The sequence below is a fragment of the Dermochelys coriacea genome, chromosome 1 (genome assembly GCF_009764565.3).
Source record: "Dermochelys coriacea isolate rDerCor1 chromosome 1, rDerCor1.pri.v4, whole genome shotgun sequence".
NCBI lineage: Eukaryota > Metazoa > Chordata > Testudines > Dermochelyidae > Dermochelys > Dermochelys coriacea.
In genome coordinates, this window is record NC_050068.2 from 341,505 (window position 1) to 359,345 (window position 17,841).

The window sequence follows — 17,841 nt, forward strand, 5'->3', positions numbered from 1 at the left end:
GCTGGAGAACAAAGTGGGAAAGTGTCAGTGGCTGGCTTACGAGCTGGCCTTGGGAGAGACATGCGTTACTGAGACAAAGGGCTTGTTACACAGTGGTTCTCCCAGTGGTGCAGGTAATCCACCTCCCCAAGAGATGGCGTAGCTGGGGTGATAGGGATTTAGGGCGGCTTAACAATGACTCTCAGTGTGCTGGGTTTTTCACATCCCTGAGGGATGTAGTTAAACTAAGTTAATATTCTAGCATAGAGCAGGCCTAAGAACAAAGGGACAGAGCCAGATTGCCAAAGTGGCTTTGACAGCAGCCTGGCTTAGGAGACCTGGCCATGTATGGGCCTGGCTGAACACTAAGGGCATGGCTACACTTGCAAATGTAGAGCACTTTGAGTTAAACCAGCCTTCACAGAGCACAGTAGGGAAAGCCCTGCAGTCTGTCCACACTGACAGCTGCAAGCACACTGGCGTGGCCACATTTGCGGCACTTGCAGAGGCATTGGGAGCGGTGTATTATGGGCAGTTATCCCATCATGCAAGTGACTGCAACGTGCTTTTCAAATGGGGGTGGAGTGTGACAGGGAGTGTGTTGTGTGTATGTGGAGGGAGAGAGTGGGTTTTTGGGGGGCTGAGAGCATGTCAGCATGCTGGCTTGTAAATTCAGACAACAGCAGACACTTCCCCCCCCCCCAGCATTCCACAGTAATGGTTGCTTTGTCTCAGAACAGATAAGCAGCCAGCTGTCAGAAACGGAGCTTTCAAAGGGCATATCCACATTTCTGTAGCGATTCAAAAACAATGAAAAGAGTGGCCATGTGATTTAAGGGGATTATGGGACGTTTCCGGAGGCTGATCAGAGCACAGTAATGCAACACCTCGTTCACACTGATGCCTGGGTTTTTCAGCCAAGACGCAGCAAGCGTCAGTCTTCTCGCCGAGGTGGAGTACCAGGAGCGCTTTAGCTGTGGGTGCCTTGCTAGTGTGGATGGGGAGTGAGCTGGGGCGCCCGGGGCTGCTTTAATGTGCTCTAACTTGCAAGTGTAGTCAAGCCCTACATTTTTGTGTGCTAATCTAAGGGCTCAGCTGCTGTAGCACAGGTAGAGAACAATAGTAATTTGTTCCCACGTGTGAAAAAGGCTGGGTGGGGCTACTGCAGATACGTAGCATTATGCAGTATCAGCCTCCCCCAGCAGCCTGGATTTGCTGCAGGGATCCCAGAACGATAGGGATCACGGTACCCAGAGGCCCCCTGGGAACCCAATGGGTCTGCCCTCCCACCTGCCTGGAACAGGGACTCTCTCCCTCACTTCTCTGGAACAGGGCATGTGCACAGACAGGGTGTCCCCTTTCACTCCCACCTGCCTGGGGCAGGGTACCCTCCCTTTGATGAAATGGGAACTTTGGGTAATATTTCTAGGACCTCTGGGTGTATCTCAGTTTCCTCTGGACATTGCATTGTTAATCCAGTCACCAGTGTCACAGTGACACCTGGCACCCAGAGCCCCAGAAGGATGATTCCCCACTCTCTGCACGGAAGCTGAAAATAACCCAGCTTGAGGAGCAAGGCCTGGAATGTGAGAGTGGGGGATGGGAGTTGGGGGCTCTCACCTGCGACCTGACCAAGAAGGTCAGTCTGGGAGAGACTCAGGGCCTGGACAAAGGGTTTAATGTAGCCTGGCTGGGCTCTGGGCTGGCCAGCGTGGTCTGTGCTTTTCCCTTCAGCTCTCTAGGCTACCCTAAGGACTCACCCAAACCCCATTGTGTCGGCAATGCTGTGTGAGCATCGCTGCTCAGACCTGCACGTCCTAGGCTCGCCCAGGACTCTGTCTGCTGGGGCTGACTGAGCAGAGCTCAGCCTGGGATGCAGAGGTGTTGGAGGCCAGGGCTCAGGCCCTCAAGGGAGAAGTAGACCCCAGGGGTCTGACACATCACAGGGGCTCTTCCTAGGGACTGGTCCAAAGCTGGGGTGTAGTGCCAATCCTGGGGATCCATGACACTCCCTCTCCCCCACCCAGAACCTCCCATCAGGAACCAGGGGTGCCCCCTTCAACCTTCCCCGTGCAGAACCCCTTTCCCCACCCAGATCAGGGTGTCCCCTCTTTCACCCTCCCTGGCCCAGAACAGAGAGGTCCCCCAGGAACAGGACACCCCCTCATCACCCTCTATTCATTGGGAACAGCCCCGCCAAAAAAAAAAAACACACTGCCCCCCCCACCTGGAACAGCCCCCCCCACCGGAACAGAGCACCCTGCTCCCCTCCCCCCACCTGGAACAGCCCCCCCCACCGGAACAGAGCACCCTGCTCCCCTCCCCCCACCTGGAACAGCCCCCCCCCCGAACAGCTCCCCCGGCTCCCCTCCCCCCACCTGGAACAGCCCCCCCCGCCGGAACAGAGCACCCTGCTCCCCTCCCCCCACCTGGATCAGCCCCCCCCCGAACAGCTCCTCCGGCTCCCCTCCCCCCACCTGGAACAGCCCCCCCCGCCGGAACAGAGCACCCTGCTCCCCTCCCCCCACCTGGAACAGCCCCCCCGCCGGAACAGAGCACCCTGCTCCCCTCCCCCCACCTGGAACAGCCCCCCCCGCCGGAACAGAGCACCCTGCTCCCCTCCCCCCACCTGGAACAGCCCCCCCGAACAGCTCCTCCGGCTCCCCTCCCCCCACCTGGAACAGCCCCCCCCGCCGGAACAGAGCACCCTGCTCCCCTCCCCCCACCTGGAACAGCCCCCCCGCCGGAACAGAGCACCCTGCTCCCTCCCCCACCTGGAACAGCCCCCCCGCCGGAACAGAGCACCCTGCTCCCCTCCCCCCACCTGGAACAGCCCCCTCCCAACAGCTCCCCCCCCCCCACCGGGATCAGCCGGAACAGAGCACCACGGCCCCCGATGAACTTCCGGTCTGAGTCACGTGGGTCCGCGCCGGCCCCGCCCCCAGAGGCTTCGTGGAACGCTCGGGCACCAGCAGGCCCGGCCCGCTCAGCTGCGGCGCCACTTTCAGGCGGAGCGGAACTCGCGGTGTCCAATCAGAGAGCAGCAGGGCGGGACTTGGTTTGTGTGACAGCTCTCTTAGCCAATCCAGGCGGCAACGCTGCGCAAAGCACGTAGCGCGGGCGGCGGGGAGCGTTACGCAAGCGGCGCAGGCAGGGAGGCCCGCGAACCCCGCCATGAGCGGCAGCGCGGAGCCTGACCCCGCCCCTGCGGCCCCGGCGCCCCCCGCCCCGGCCCCGCTCCCGCTCCCGCTCCCGCTCCCGGCCGGCGAGAGCAAACCCAGCCCGGCCGCCGGGGGCAGCGCGGCCCCGGGGCCTCCCGTGCCGGCGGGGGGCGGGGCGCGGGGGCCGAGGGGGGCCCGGCGGCCGGGGGCCCGGTGAGAGGGGGCGCTCGGCGGGCGGGGGGCGGGCGGGGCCTGGCGGGGCGTCGCTGCTTGTCCCTGGGCAGCCCTGACCCGTGTCTCTCTCTCGCAGGGCCCATCTCCACAGTGGTGGCTGCAGCCCCCTCCGACGGGCCCATGGCAAATGGGGTCTACGTGCCCCCCAGCGCGGCCAACGGAGACGTCAAACCCGTGGTCTCCACCACGCCCCTGGTAGACTTCCTGATGCAGCTGGAGGACTATACCCCCACGGTAGGGGCTCTGGGAGCCCGGACTCCTGGGTTCCATCCCTGGCTCGGGAAGGGGGTGGGCTCCGGGACTCCTGGGTCCTATTCTCGGTGCTGGGAGGTGGGTCTGGGGATTGGGTGTTTGAGCCTTGTTAGTGCCACTGTGTGAATGGTTTGGGGCAAGGGGTGGGAGGTAGCTAAAAGCTGGTCCCCTTTAATACTCTCCTGTCTTCCCAGATCCCAGATGCTGTCACAGGCTACTACCTCAACAGAGCTGGATTTGAGGCCTCCGATCCACGCATGTAAGTGATGCATGGTTCTAGTTGGAAAATCCCCAACCACCCTGAGTAGGAGACCCCCTGTGTCAGGTCTTTGTGTTGTGGGGTCCAGCAGACACTCCTCAGCCCTGGCCGCCCATGCTTGGTGTTCTGTCTCAGGCTGCTCGGTTGCTTTCTCTGACTGCAGCATTCGTCTCATCTCACTGGCTGCCCAGAAGTTTATTTCAGACATTGCCAACGATGCCCTGCAGCACTGCAAGATGAAGGGCACAGCTTCCGGCAGCTCCCGCAACAAGAGTAAGGTGAGGGTCTACTCTGGGAAGGGGCTGTGAGGGGACAGCAGGGCTGGGTAGGACCCTGTCCCAGGGGAGCTGTTCCTCTGGCTTGGGCGCAAGGCCCTCCCACAGTGGTGGCCAAATTAAATTCAGCAGGGTTAAATGTAGAGTAAAGCCACTGGAGAACAGTGAACTCCTTGTACACCTCACCGGGTTTAAATAAATTGTATGGGCTCAGGGAAAGGAGCTGGGTGTCAGTGCAGGCAGTGGAATGGGGACCTCCACTTTGTGTACCACTGCAGGCAAACAAGCAAATCATATTTAGCTGTATGAGGAATGGGATGGAGAATATTCTAATGCCTTTAAAACAAGCTGTGATGTGGCCCCCTCTGGATGCTGCTGGACTGGTGCCCTGTCTCTCACAGGGTAGGGCAGAACTAGAGGGGCTCAGACAAGGGCACCAGGAATGGTCAAGGGTCTGGAAAATCTCTTCTTTGTAGTATGCAGTGTTAGTCCCAGGATATTAGAGAGACAAGGATATTAGAGAGGTAAGGTCTTTTATTGGACCAGCTCCTGTTGATGAGAGAGTCCAGCTTCCACAGAGCTCTACTTCAGGTCTGGGAAATCCAAACCAAGCAAAGCTTGTATTTAGCCGTGACACTTGGAGATAATGTTAGATGGTTATCAGGCTGGTTTGGCTTTCTTGCATGATTTCCAGGTAACTTTCCTGACTGCCTTTCTCCCAGTGTGTTGGTGGTGGTTTCTTGTTGGAGTGTGTGGTTCCTTAGGCTTTCTGAAGTCCAGCTGCAGAGCTGTAGGTAGTGTCAGTGGGGTCTAGCCCTGAGATCTCTGGGGAGGATGTGCTGTTTCTTGCATTTGCTCAGGAAGTAAAGGTCACTATTAAGAGCTGTTGAGCTCTGTGTAAGCTGGATAGCTTGTCTCTCTCCAACAGAAGATGGTCCAATAAAAGTGATTCCCTTCCCCACCTTGTCTCTTCTTGGAGAAGGTGAGGGCGCCTGGCAGCAGCTCCCCTGCTTTTGCTGACCCTGCCTCCTGTCCCTACAGGATAAGAAGTACACACTGACCATGGAGGACCTGATGCCGGCGCTTGCAGAGTATGGCATCAATGTGAAGAAGCCACACTATTTCACCTAGCGCCTGAGCTGCACCTGCAGGCCATGCCTTGGGCCTGGCCCTTCATTGGGTGAAGGGCGGGAGCTCTTCTCTGGTCTGTTATTAAACAGTTGATTTTGGCTGGTGGTTTGTGTGTGAGGGGTTGTTTGCTGCCTCTGGCAAGGTGCAGGGGTTGGCGTCAGTGGGACAGCTCCTCAGGCTCTGCTCTGGGAATGGATATGCCAATCCCTGGGCCTGGGGGGGGAGTCTGCTTGTGCAGGTGCTGTATGTCAATGCAGGGGAGCTAACCTCATCCCCACACTGGTAGGGGGAGGGTAGTGGGCTGGAGAACTCCCCCCCCCCCCCCCCCCCGGGTTCTGTGTCTAATGCTTGGGGGCAGCAGTGAGGTGTTCAACTGGGGGTGGCCTTGGGAGGTGGGTGCACTTGATCTCTGGGGATCCTACAGATGGTGCTGCTGTTGTGGGCTTGCAGGCCAAGTGGCTGAACTTTGGGGGCTCCCCATGCCCTGCTCTCAGGCCCTTCATTGCTTGACGCCGGGTATGTGGAATGAGGGGCTTCCCATAGTGGGGAGAGGGTTGTGCGAGCTGTGTGCATGGCTAGGTGCTCCCAGGGCCCACAAGGGTAAGCTGTGCTCGAGGCTCATGGTGCAGCAAGAGCCCAGCTCCTCCTTAAAAACTCCTGCTGAGCTCCCTGGCCTGTGATCCCTCCCTAGTCATGGGGGCACCTCTGGCTCTGGAGGCCACAGCAGGGACAGCCCTCTGCCCAGAGGACAGCTGGAAGATGTGCCACCCTAGCCAAGACCAGACAGGCCCATTGTAATCATCTAGCCTGACCCCCTCTCTAACAGGCCTGAGTCCTGCCCCCAAGAACTCTTAGAGCTTCTCTTTGGGAACAGTGTTGTTGCTAGGTGAGTGACACGGGGCCAGTTTTCATAACAAATGTTTATTTCAGATGCTGGCAGCTCTTCTGTGTGGCTTGGCTGGAAATGACTTAAAAACATGAAGCACGAAGCCAGAGCAGCACTAGGTGCAGGCAGACAAGTGAGGCCCTGTCCTGGGGGGAGACCACTGGGACGGGGGTAATTTATATATAATATAAAGAGGGGTGAGGCGTCATTCTGAGCCCGTGAGAGCAAGGAGAGGCATAAGGTGCTGGGTGGCTCCAAGGCCTGACCCTAGCCCTGTGGCTAGTAGAAGCCACCCTCACCCCTTAGCAGGTGTTGGCTCAGACCAGGCCCTAGGGCCAGCCTGTACCCACAGCTGTGGGGGAGGATGGAGGTGGCTGCTGTGCAGTGGGTCCTGGAAGCCTCAGGGTTGGTGACTGGAGCAGGAAGTTTGCAGGGCAGCTCCAGGGGAGATAGCACCATCCGTACCATGGGTCTGTGGCCGGCTCAGGTTGCGGGGTCTGGGAAAGCACCAGCACCGCCTGCTGGGAAGGGCGGGGCACCTCCTGAAGGCACTTGGAGGGGGCAGCAGCAAGCAGCAGGGAGCCTGGCCCCTATTTCTCCTGCATCTTCTCCAGGATGGGTACGATCATGTCGAATTTGGGCCGTTTCGCAGGGTCCTCATTCACAGATCTTCATCAGCTTGCAGATGTGGGGGAGATGCCAGGCGGGATGGTCGGGCGCAGCCCCTCCAGTGCCACCTGGGGGCAAGCAGGATGAGAGCTGGGGACAGGCATGCACCAAGGCCACAGCCCCCTGCTGGATCCTTCCCACCCACTCCCCGTGGGTGACATGAGGAGCTGGGCCCATCGGACACCCCAGCCTTTCCAATAAACGTTGGGGGGCTGGGCCCTGCCTTCCCACTCACCTTCATGCCAATCTCCATGTTGGACAGGTCTGCGAAGGGCACCTCGCGTGTCACCAGCTCCCACAGCAGCACCGCAAAGCTCCACATGTCAGCCGAGCGCCGGTTGATGTCCTCTGGCTTCTTCTGCAGTGCTGCAGGGGAGCCAGTGGGGGAGCGATGAGCATGGGGGGAGGGTCAGGAGCACACACCCCAGGAAGGGGCAGCACGAGGAGGTAGCAGCCTCCTGTTGGGCTGGGTAGAGCTGTGGTAACACCCCCAGGTGCTTGGCACTCACCCTCAGGCGCCACCCAGGCTGGGGCATACATCCTGCCTGGGCACTGGAAGGAGAACTTCACGTCGGCCATACTGATACGCGCGGTCATGTCCTCGTCGATCTGCGAGGAGAGAGATGGTCAGCCAGCAGGTTGGCCCCCGGGGCGCCGAGAGCCCCATCCCCCTGCACTCACCATGATGCTGCGGCTGTTGAGATTGTGGCGTGGAATGAGGGGCTCCAGCGTGTGCAGGAAGGCCATGCCCCGGGCAATGTCCAGAGCAAACTTCACTGCTTGCATCTGATCCACCACAAAGTCTGCAGGAAGACATGAGCATCAGTGCTGGGGGGTGGGATGTGGGCTGGCGATGGACGGACAGATGGATGGACGAGGGGAGCAGGAGGTGGGCCACCGCTGGGGGAACGGATGGAGGGACTAAGGAGGGGGACTTGGGGCCGCTGCCAGTGTTGGTGGAGACTGATAGAGGGACGAAGGGAGCGGGACTGGGGACAGACAGACGAGGGTGGGGGGGTGGCAGATACAGGACTGAGGCTGGTGCTGGGGAAGGTGGCGAATGGGAGGGGGGCATGCAGGGCCATCCCTAGCTATTCTGGGGCCCTACTCAGCCCCCACATAGGGGGGTGGCAGGCCTCTGTGGGGGGAGAGTGGGATGCTGGCCCCTGGTCTCCATGGGGGCAGGGGACTGGGCTGGTTTGGGGGATGGAGGAAACCACCCCCCAGCACTTACCAGCAGCAAGGCTGGGGCCAGGTTGCTGTACTTCCCGTTGCCAGTGAATGCAGGCCCTGCCCTACTGCAGAGCTATGGGGAGTGGGGGGCAGAGCAGGGGCGGGGCCCTGGGGAAGAGCCGGGGCTGGAGCAGCATGCTGCTGTGCAGGGCACCAGGAAATGTGGTGCCCCAGATTTCCTGGTGCCCTACACAGCTGCGTACTTTGTGTATGGCTAAGGACAGACCTGGGGGCATGTCTGTGCTGTGTGTAGAACAGGGTGAGAAGCGCCAGAGGCTGGGACTGGATAAGGCAAGTGCATCATGGGCTAGGACACACACACACACACACACACACTCTCTCTCTCTCCCCCTCCCCCCCGAGCATTGAGGGCCAGGTAGGACAGGCCTCAGGGCTGAATTCCGGGCCAGTTCTAGTACCAAAGGGTCCCCCTACCCCCAGTAGCGATTTTCATTGGCACTTCCTCTCCCCGCGTCCCCTGTCCTGACACTCACTTGTCCCCTCGTGTAAGACGTTGTAGAGGGAGCCATAGGGCATCCAGTGCGTGATAATGATGGGGTGGGGGGCGGGGGGTGACTGGCAGGCCCCCAGCACCGGCAGAACATTGGGGTGTGAGAAGATCCTGGAAGAGAGAGGAGTGTGAGAACAGTGGGCTCCCTGCCCCTGCCAGCCCCAAGCTCCCCAGCACCTACCGGAGCTTGGGATGCTCCTCGTTGAAGTCTCGGCTTTTCCGCGTTGTCCAGTCCCGAATTTTCATCACTTTGATAACGATGTCATTGCCCTGCCAGCGCCCCTTCCATAGCTGCAGCGAGACAGAACAGAGTCATCTGGGCGTGGGGTGGGGGATGGGGAGTGCTGGGGTGTTGGGTGGAGCTGGGGACAGAGCAGGGACTGGACAGGGTCAGCTGGGGGCAGGGTGGTGGATGGCAGGAGCTAGGGACAGAGAAGGGATGAGACAGGATCAGCCGGGTATCAGTCAGGGATGGAGGAGGCAGGCAGAGCTGGGAGGAGAGCGGATGGACAGGGCAGACAGGGTCAGCATGGACAGGGCGCAGGGGACGGGGTTATCTGGGGACTAAGGGTGGGGTCAGAGGCTGGGGTGAGCCGGGGGACAGCAGACAAGGGTAGTTGGGGACTAAGGCTAGTCAGGGTTAGCCGCGGCAGGGACACAGCCTGACTGGGGTACTTACATGCCCCATCCCCACACTGGCAGTGGCCATGTCCCATTCGTTAATGGAGTCTCCTCTCCCACCCCAGAGGGAGGCAGGGAAGGCCTCCTACCCCATGGCCCTGAGGGGAGGGCAATGAGATGCCGAGGGCTGGTCCCAGGCCTGACAGCATCCGTGCTGCAGCAGGGACCTGTGCAGGGAGCATCCCCACTGTGGGTCTGGCCCCCCCCCCCCCCCGGCCAGGGCCCCCTGCTGTGGCTGCCTGGAGAGTCTCCTATGCCCCGGGCCCACCACAGAGGCTCCGCCCACCTCTCCTGACTGGTTCTCGTTGAGTTTGTGACCCAGGCTCAGCTGCTTGAAGTCTATGCCTGCCAGTTTGTTCAGGGTCCCGTTTCCTGCCATGAGAAAGGGAGACACTGTCACACCCCAAAGGGATCCCTGCATGCACCCCTCCCCCTACCATCTGTGCCAGAAGAGTGAGGGGGGGGAAGAGCTGGGGATCCCCACAATACGAATCAGCTGCCCATACTCAGTCTCCCCCACTCTGGGCTCCCTCCCGATGGAGAGACTTTGCCCTCCTCCCCCTACACAAACCCACTGGAGGTGCCCCAAGCCGCCTCCTGGGAGACACCCACGTTCCTCCCCCATCCCAACCAGGGCCCAGGTCCTTAGGGGCCGTGTGCGGGTGGTGCCCTTCCAGAAGGTGTCCTTGTAGGGGATCTTGGTCAGGTTCTGGCCCAGCTTCTCTGCACGCTCTGGGAGATGGAGACACTGAGCACTAGGGCTGGCTGGGTGGAGCAGCCAGAACTGAACCTGAGGGCTTTTGTGACCATTGAGCCGGTAATGTTTGCCTGCTGAGGAACTAACTGCAGCAAATCGGTCAAGCAGTTTTCCTACAGACTGTGAAACCAGATGCCAGAGCAGCACCCAGTCTGCGCTGGGCCAGGCAGAGGCCAAGCTGACATGGCTCGAGGGCTGTGAGGTGCCCTAACATGTGGGAATGAAGCTCCCTACGTCAAGTCTGGCCGCACAGAGGTGGGTTTAACTGATGGACGAAATAATGAGCTGAACTATGCTGGCCCTTTGCCATCTCCACTGGGCATGAAAAAATTCTCAGCGTTCCTGCTCCCAGGCTGGGAGGTGCAGGCCAGCTTTCACTGGACCTCTCTGATTTCCAGAGGCATGTAAGAGCCATTCTGTCTCCCACCCTTGTGTTACTTTCTGCCCCCCATCCCCTCTCTTGCTTTTCACTGGATCCTGAAATCAACTGTACAGCACATCAGCCCGGAGATGAGACGGCCCGTCAGCCCTGCCCAGTCTGAGGAGAAATGACCCAGCTGTGCGACATTCCTTGCACAAACCAGGGTCCAGAGCTATATGGGTCGCAGTCAGGAGCCACTTCCCCACTGTTCCATTGTCCTACTGGTCTTATAGACGCCTTGGGAGGTCATGGAAGCTCCTTGGCTGGAGGTTTCCGAAGGAGGCTGGAGCCAGCTGTCTGGGATGGGTTAGACCCAACAAATCCTAGTGGGCCCTTCTAACCTGCCATCCCAAAGCTTCGAACAGCCACCCAGTGTTCCACGAATCCCAACGAAAGCTGTATGCCCCCACCTTTTCTATCCTTTCTTCTCCACGCTGGGTCTGTTTCTAACAAACAGGAGAAGCGGATCCCTTCGCACAGTAGGACAGACTAAAATTAACCTCTTCCTTTCCCGCAAAGACAGGTGGCTGGTAAAATAAAACTCACATAACTCTGCCTCCAAAATGACTCGGGGTTTGATTATGCAAAACTAACACAAGGTCAGTTTGGCTTGTTTTGGTTTCTTGTTCTCTCTGGGTTTTGATCAACAAACTTCTGAATGGATGCACTGGCATCTGCTAGGAAGAACAAAGCCCTGAGCCTGGGTACTGTTCCCAGGTCGGACCGTGTTCTTGGAGAGCAATACAACAGAGCCTTGGAGTAGCAACAGAACTGGGGGAGCACTGCAGGACAGGGGTGGGGGGTGGCAGGATCAGGAACGAGGGGGGAGGTTGGAGACAGGATAGTTGGGGGGTGACTTGGTGGTGTGGGGGGTAAAGGGATTGGGGGGGGGGATCATTGGAGCAGAGGTTGGGGATGCAGGGCAAGGTGGTGGTCACCAGGGAGTGAGGGTGCAGGGCAGGATGGAGGGCCACCAGGGGGGGGGTGCAGGGGCAGGAGTGTGCAGGGCAGGATGGGGGGGTCAGAAGGGTGGGATGTGGGTAACCAAGGCAGGGGTGCAGGGCAGGATGGGGGGGGGTCACAAAGAGGTGGGATGCAGAGCAGGATGGGGGGCACCAAGACAGGGGATGCAGGCAGGATGGGGAGGTAACCAGGGGTGGGGTGCAGGGCAGGATTGGCGGTTGCCAGGGCGGGGAGCTCCTACCTTTCAGCAGTTCACGCAGTGGTACCTTGGCCTTGTCCACAGGCATCTCACCATATTTGTTGGAGATGCTGACGAGGGCCCCGCTGCTCACCAGGTCCTGGGGGCAGGGACAGGGACAGGGTGAGAACCCAGTGCCCAGCCCCCACTCCCACAAACCTCGGTCTTCTGCTCCCCCGCCCAGTTCCCCCATGCCACCCTGCCCCCGCCCGTGGGGCCCTGCTCACCTCGGCCACCTGGTCATGCCCCCAGAAGCAAGCATAGTGCAGCGGCGTGTTCCCATGCTCGTTTACTGCGTTGATGTCTGCCTTGAACTGGATCAGCTGGGTGGGAAGAGACAACAGCCTCAGCTGGGGGGGAACTGCGGGGACACACTACACTCCCCTCCTACCCCCGGCTCCAGACACCCCAGCTCCAGCCTCTCCACTCTGGGGGAAAGGGCAGGGGCTGCCAGCAGGGACACAGGGAGGAGGGGGGGAGAAACAGGTGCTGAGTGTAAAGTGGATGCTCCCAGTAGGGGGTGCTACAGGGAGAGGGCAGGGCACTGGCTGTAGGGGCAGGTAGGGTACCGGGGGAGGGGGGAACTATCCCCATAGGGGATGCTAGCTGTGGGGAGCCCCAGCATAGGGGCAGGGGGCTGGCTGGGGGGCTTGGCAGGGGAAGCCCCCACACAGGGGCAAGGGAGGACTCAGCACGGGACTCAGCAGGGGGCAGCACCACCCCGTACCTTCTGCACAATGTCCCGGTGCCCGTGGCTGGCTGCCAGATGCAGCGGGGTGTCGTCGCCGCGGTTCATGACGTTGATGCGGGCTCCCCGCATGATGAGCATGTCCACCACTGTGGAGCGGCCCTCACGGCAGGCCCAGTGCAGGGGGCTGAACCCGTGGTCATCCCTGGGGAGGGAGGGGGTGAGTTCTGGGGGGACAGGGCCAACACCATGCTCCAGCAGCCCCTCCCCTGCCCGGGCTGGTTCAGGGACTCCCAAGGCGCATGCGCCCATGGGTGCTGGGAGCAGGGAGCCAGTTGGCCTGAACCCCGTGCCTGTGGGGCTGGATGGCAGGGAGCAGCCAGAGAGGGAGGGGTCACAGACCAAGGGGGACGGGAGGGGGTAACAAGGCAGTAGGGGGGAATCAGGCTGAGTTTGGGGAACCCCAAGCCCTGGCAATGGGCTGTGGGAAGTGAGAGATCGGGGGGAGGGGGCTGTCTCCAGTCCTCTCCTGACCCCATGCACAGGGGGATCTGGCGGCCCTGTCCCTGTCCCAATCCCAGCTGCTCCCGGCTGAGTCGGCCTGGAATCCCCCCACCCCCTGCCAATAAGGGAGGCTGAGAGAGGCCAGACCTTAAAAGGAGATTCCATTCTGGTGGGGGTGGGGGGAGAGCTCTCCTGCCTGGCTCAGCCCCAGCCCAGCCCCACAGCCCCGTGGAGTGCGCCCTCCACCCAGCCTGGTCCCACAGCCCCAGGGAGCCCCCCACCAGTCCAGCTCCACAGTCCTGGGGAGCACCCCTCTTGATCCAGTCCAGCCCCAGAGAGCTCCCCCTCTCCACCCCACCCAGCCCCAGGGAGCCCCTCCCCAACCGGTCCAGACCCAGAGCCCCCCCCCCAGCCAGCCTGGTCCCACAGCCCCAGGGAGCCCCTTCTCAATCAGTCCAGCTCCACAGCCCAGGGAACCTCCCCCAACATGTCCAGCTCCATAGCCTCAGGGAGCCCCCCCCACCCTCCACCCAGTCCAGTCCCACAGCCCAGGGAGTATGTGCCCCACGCTGCCCTGCCCACAGCTCTGGGTGCTCCCCCGGCCCGCCATCTGAGAGAGTGCTGCCCCCTGTTGACACAGCACTGGTGATCCGTCCACACTCCACAGCCTCCCCTGCCGCTCCCCATTCCCCACCCTAAGCCAGCCCTTGCTCAGGGCCCTGCCCCGATACACCTGCCACCCATGTGCCCAGACTAGAACCGACCCCAGGGCCCTGCCCCCACCTCCCCTCTTCCCTCCAAGCACACTGACAGCTACGCCGAAGGGGTGGGAGCATGGGGAACAGAACTACTCCAGAGGCCAGACCCAGGGTGTGCAGCTCCCTGCCCGACCTGCCACAGCCCCTCAGGAGCCCCTGGGGCTGGCATCTGCCAGGGAGGGACCAACCCAGTGCCTGGCTGGGGACTCTCCCAACCCTCCCAGGGCGGAACACGAGCCAAAGGGGGGCCAGGGAGGCAGCAGCGGAGCTGCACGGGGGAGCATGTGGAGAACTAGTGTCCGTCTCCAGGCCCCTTCACTCAGCCCTGGGCCCCTCCCTGCTGTGGCACCTGTCCTGCCAGACTCCCCTGTTCCCCTCCGCCCTGGTCCTCTCCCTGCTGTGGCACCTGTCCTGCCAGCGCCCCCCCAGATGCCAGCCCTGGACCCCTCCCTGCTGCAGCACCTGTCCTGCCAGAGCCCCCCCGGATGCCAGCCCTGGACCCCTCCCTGCTGTGGCATCTGTCCTGCCAGCCCCCCGCCCCGGGCAGCCAGCCCTGGGCTCTTCCATCCAAGGGGACCGAGTCCTGGGACAGAGCAACAGAACAAAACCTGCCCCACTTGGCTCAGCAGTGGCTCCGGGGCTGAGCCCTGGGTGTGGGGAGGCTGGGGGCAGTGGATGGAGCAGTGGGGGCAGCCCCTGTGTGCAGGGCCAGGCAAAGCTCTGATGATAGGGTAGGGCTGGCTCGGGGGCAGGGATGGATCAGACAGACCCGAGAGGCTTCCCTGCAGGATCTGCAACACCAGCAGTTCATCCCTACACGCTAAACGGCCCAGGCTGGGCTCCCGGGGCGAGCAACACTACCAAGCAGGGACACAGGAGGGGAGACCATTGTGCCTATTGCCTGGCTCAGGAGCCATTGCTCCGGCTTGGGCACAAAGAGAACAGCCGATTCCCTCGGCCCCAGCCCCCTAAGGGCCCCACAGAGCCAGAGAAACGGCGCTGCCCATGCCTGGGGGCCAGGAGCCAGCTGCTCCTCCTGCGGCCCCAGCTGAAGGCATGTGCTACTGAGCCCATGCCTTGGCAATGTCGTAACTTCCTGCTCCAGCGGAGCGCTGAATTCCTCCCTTCCCACAGGCTGCTGGTGGGGCACAGGCTGCCGAGCTGCTGCGTCATTTACAGCCCCAGGTAGCCCAGCTGAGCCCCCCTCCCTGGCAGGGTGCTCTTGCCCCCCACCCTTCCCACAGGGTGCCCACGCCCACCCCAGTCACCCCTGGTTGAGGTCGTTCTCAGTGTTGTCCAGCCAGAGGCGCACGGCCACAGCGTTGCCCTCCCGGCACTGCGTGAAGATGTCGTCCATCCCGGCTCCTGCAAGGGAGAGGGGCCCCGTCAGCAGAAATGGGGGCTGGGCCCCACGGACCATCCAGGGACTCTGAGCCCATTTGCTGCTCCCCACCAGGCCTGGCCCCACAGCCCATCCCCTGGGCTCCGACCCCCTTCCTCCCCACTGCCCCAGGCACAGTCAGACTCTCAGCCCATCCTGCAGGCTCCAACCCCATTCCCATCTCTGCAGGACCAGCCCCCCCCAGCCCATCCTCTGGCTCTGTGCAACTCAGAACACTGGGGCTCTCCCAGGAGCCAACTCCTTCCCTTGTGTTTCTGCCACTGAGGGGCTGGCGGCCCAGCAGTCCCCTCCTCTGCCTCATGCTGGTTCAGTGCAACAGAGCAGGACCAGGGAGGGTCTGTGTGACGGCTGGCAAGCGAGGAGGGGAAGTTCCTGACTGACACCAGTGTCACAAGTGGCTGTGCTCAGCCCCACTGTGAGCAGCTTCCCTTCCACAGGCTTATCTCTGCATAGAGCCAGCCACTCGCAGCCACAGAGGACTGCGGGGGGGTGGGGGGAATGTGTGAGGCCTTGGGAGCAGGAGAGTGTGGGGGACACTTCCTGCTGTGGTGGCCATCCCCCTTCCTAGCAAAACCACAAGAGGCCTGGCAAGGCCACAGGGCGAGTGGCTGACACCAGCACACAGTCAGTGCAGAACCCAGGAGTCCTGATCCCCATCCAGCCCCAGTGCCCTCCCAGAGCTGAGGAGGGAACCGAGGAATACTGGCGCCCGGCTTTTCATTGCTTGACCATGCTCCTCCTCGCCTTCAGGGCAGATGGGCACCCTGCCCTGCCCGGGACACGGTCAGCGAGCAAAGCACTTCCGTAGCTAAAACCGTGGGGTGCAGGGAGTGGGGCGGGACACTCTTCTCTCGCACTCACTGCTGGCCCCAGGGCCCAACATGGTGCTGGGGTGACTCGGGGCTGGCCCCAGCAAGGGGGCACCCCACAATAAATGCTAACAGATGCTCTGCTTTCCTCTCCTGGGGGCAGCTTCTAATGCAGACACACAAGGAGTGCCTGGGACAGAGGGGAATCCAGGGGCTTTATTATCCCCACAGAGCACATACCCCACAGGGACTGGAACCAGAGAGAGGGGGCAGGGGGTGCTGGGTCGCTGATCCCCTGGGCATGATAAACAGCCTGGAGCCCCACCCAGTCACCCTGCCCCATCACCCATCAGCAGCCGCTGCGCCTTGATCTGCAGCCTGCCTGCCCCATCTGTGCCTCATCACCTGACCCTGGCTGTTTGGTCATGAGCCCCCAGCTCACCCTGCACCCCTTTCCATGCTCCCTATACCCCCTGCTCAGCCATGTGCCCCACTCTGTCTGTGCCCACTCAACCATGCACCTGCCACCCCTGGGCTCGCTTGGCTGCGCCCCCACTTTCCCAGGCCCGCTCCACCACGTGCCCCCACTTCCCTCTGCCGCATGCCCCAAGCTCCCCCGGGCACGCTCGCCACCTACCCCCCACCGCACCCCCCCCCACTCGCCTGGGCCCCCCTGCCGTGGGCCTGCTTGGCCGCACTCCCCCCTCCTTCCCAGGCCCACTCCGCCATGCACTCCCTGCTGCGCCTCCAGCTCCCCAGCCCACATCACGCACGCCCCCTGCTCCGCCACTCGCCCCCCTCTCCCCAGCTCCCCCTGCCTGCTCTGCCGCATGCCCCCCCCACCGCATGCCCCCAACTCTCCCGGGCCCGCTCTGCCATGCACCCCCACTTCCACAGGCCCGCTCCATGTCCCCATCCCATAGGCCCCTTCCGGGCCCCCATCTCAACCGCCCAACCCATCTCTCCGTATGCCAGCTCCACTGTAGGGCCCCTGGCTGCCCTGGGCCCCCCTTCCCTGCCATACCCCCCGTTTACCCCTTGACCCCACCCAGCTCGCCCCATACCACCGCATCCCCGTTCCCCCGCTCTCCTCCCCTTGCTGCATCCATGGGGCAGGGGCTCGTCGACCGCCCCTGCAAGCACAAAATGGCCCAGCCCGCCCGGGGGCAGCATCAGCCCACAGATACCCCCCCCCCCGCTGCTGTTATCCGCCCAGCCCTATGGATACACCTCCCCGCCCCACGGATACAGACCCCCTCCAACATATCCTGCCGCTACCCGCCCGGCCCCACAGATACCCCCCCCCCCCGCAGCTACCCGCCCGGCCCCACAGACCCCCTCCAACATACCCCCCCCACTACCCGCCCGGCCCCACGGATACACCCCCCCGCCCCGCCGCCGCTACCCGCCGGGCCCCACAGACCCCCTCCAACATACCCCCCCCACTACCCGCCCGGCCCCACAGACCCCCCAACATACTCCCGCCGCTGCCCGCCCGGCCCCACGGATACACCCCCCCGCCCCGGCCCCACAGACCCCCCCCAACATACTCCCGGCCGCTGCCCGCCCGGCCCCACGGATACACCCCCCGCCCCGGCCCCAGAGACCCCCCCCCCAACATACTCCCGGCCGCTGCCCGCCCGGCCCCACGGATACACCGCCCCGCCCCGGCCCCACGGACCCCCCCCAACATACTCCCGGCCGCTGCCCGCCCGGCCCCACGGATACACCCCCCCCGCCCCGGCCCCACAGACCCCCCCCAACATACTCCCGGCCGCTGCCCGCCCGGCCCCACGGATACACCCCCGGCCCCACGACCCCCCCCAACATACTCCCGGCCGCTGCCCGCCCGGCCCCACGGATACACCCCCGGCCCCACGGACCCCCCCCAACATACTCCCGGCCGCTGCGCTCCGGGCGGCTCCGAGTCCGACTCGGGGAAGCGACGGGACCCGGCCCGCCCGCGGAAGCGGCCCGAGCACAGCAGCCCCTAGCGGCGACTCTGGGATTTGCAGGGGGCCGGCCCCGAT

The 17,841-nt window shown here is 62.6% G+C and overlaps 2 protein-coding genes across 2 annotated transcripts; one reads left to right on the forward strand and one right to left on the reverse strand.

Moving 5' to 3' along the window:
- Positions 1–3,135: 3,135 nt before the first annotated feature.
- Positions 3,136–5,389, forward strand: TAF10 (TATA-box binding protein associated factor 10). Its single transcript, XM_038368770.2, is given in 6 exon segments — positions 3,136–3,323; positions 3,325–3,353; positions 3,451–3,608; positions 3,821–3,885; positions 4,049–4,163; positions 5,202–5,389. Coding segments are annotated over 6 exon segments (627 nt in total). The 5' UTR covers positions 3,136–3,153; the 3' UTR covers positions 5,292–5,389.
- Positions 5,390–6,196: 807 nt separating this feature from the next.
- Positions 6,197–17,834, reverse strand: ILK (integrin linked kinase). Its single transcript, XM_038368783.2, is given in 15 exon segments — positions 6,197–6,840; positions 6,842–6,872; positions 6,875–6,914; positions 7,082–7,212; positions 7,356–7,455; positions 7,528–7,649; positions 8,574–8,701; positions 8,772–8,881; positions 9,558–9,643; positions 9,920–10,003; positions 11,654–11,750; positions 11,878–11,973; positions 12,378–12,543; positions 14,869–14,965; positions 17,709–17,834. Coding segments are annotated over 14 exon segments (1,353 nt in total). The 5' UTR covers positions 14,958–14,965; positions 17,709–17,834; the 3' UTR covers positions 6,197–6,767.
- Positions 17,835–17,841: the final 7 nt, after the last annotated feature.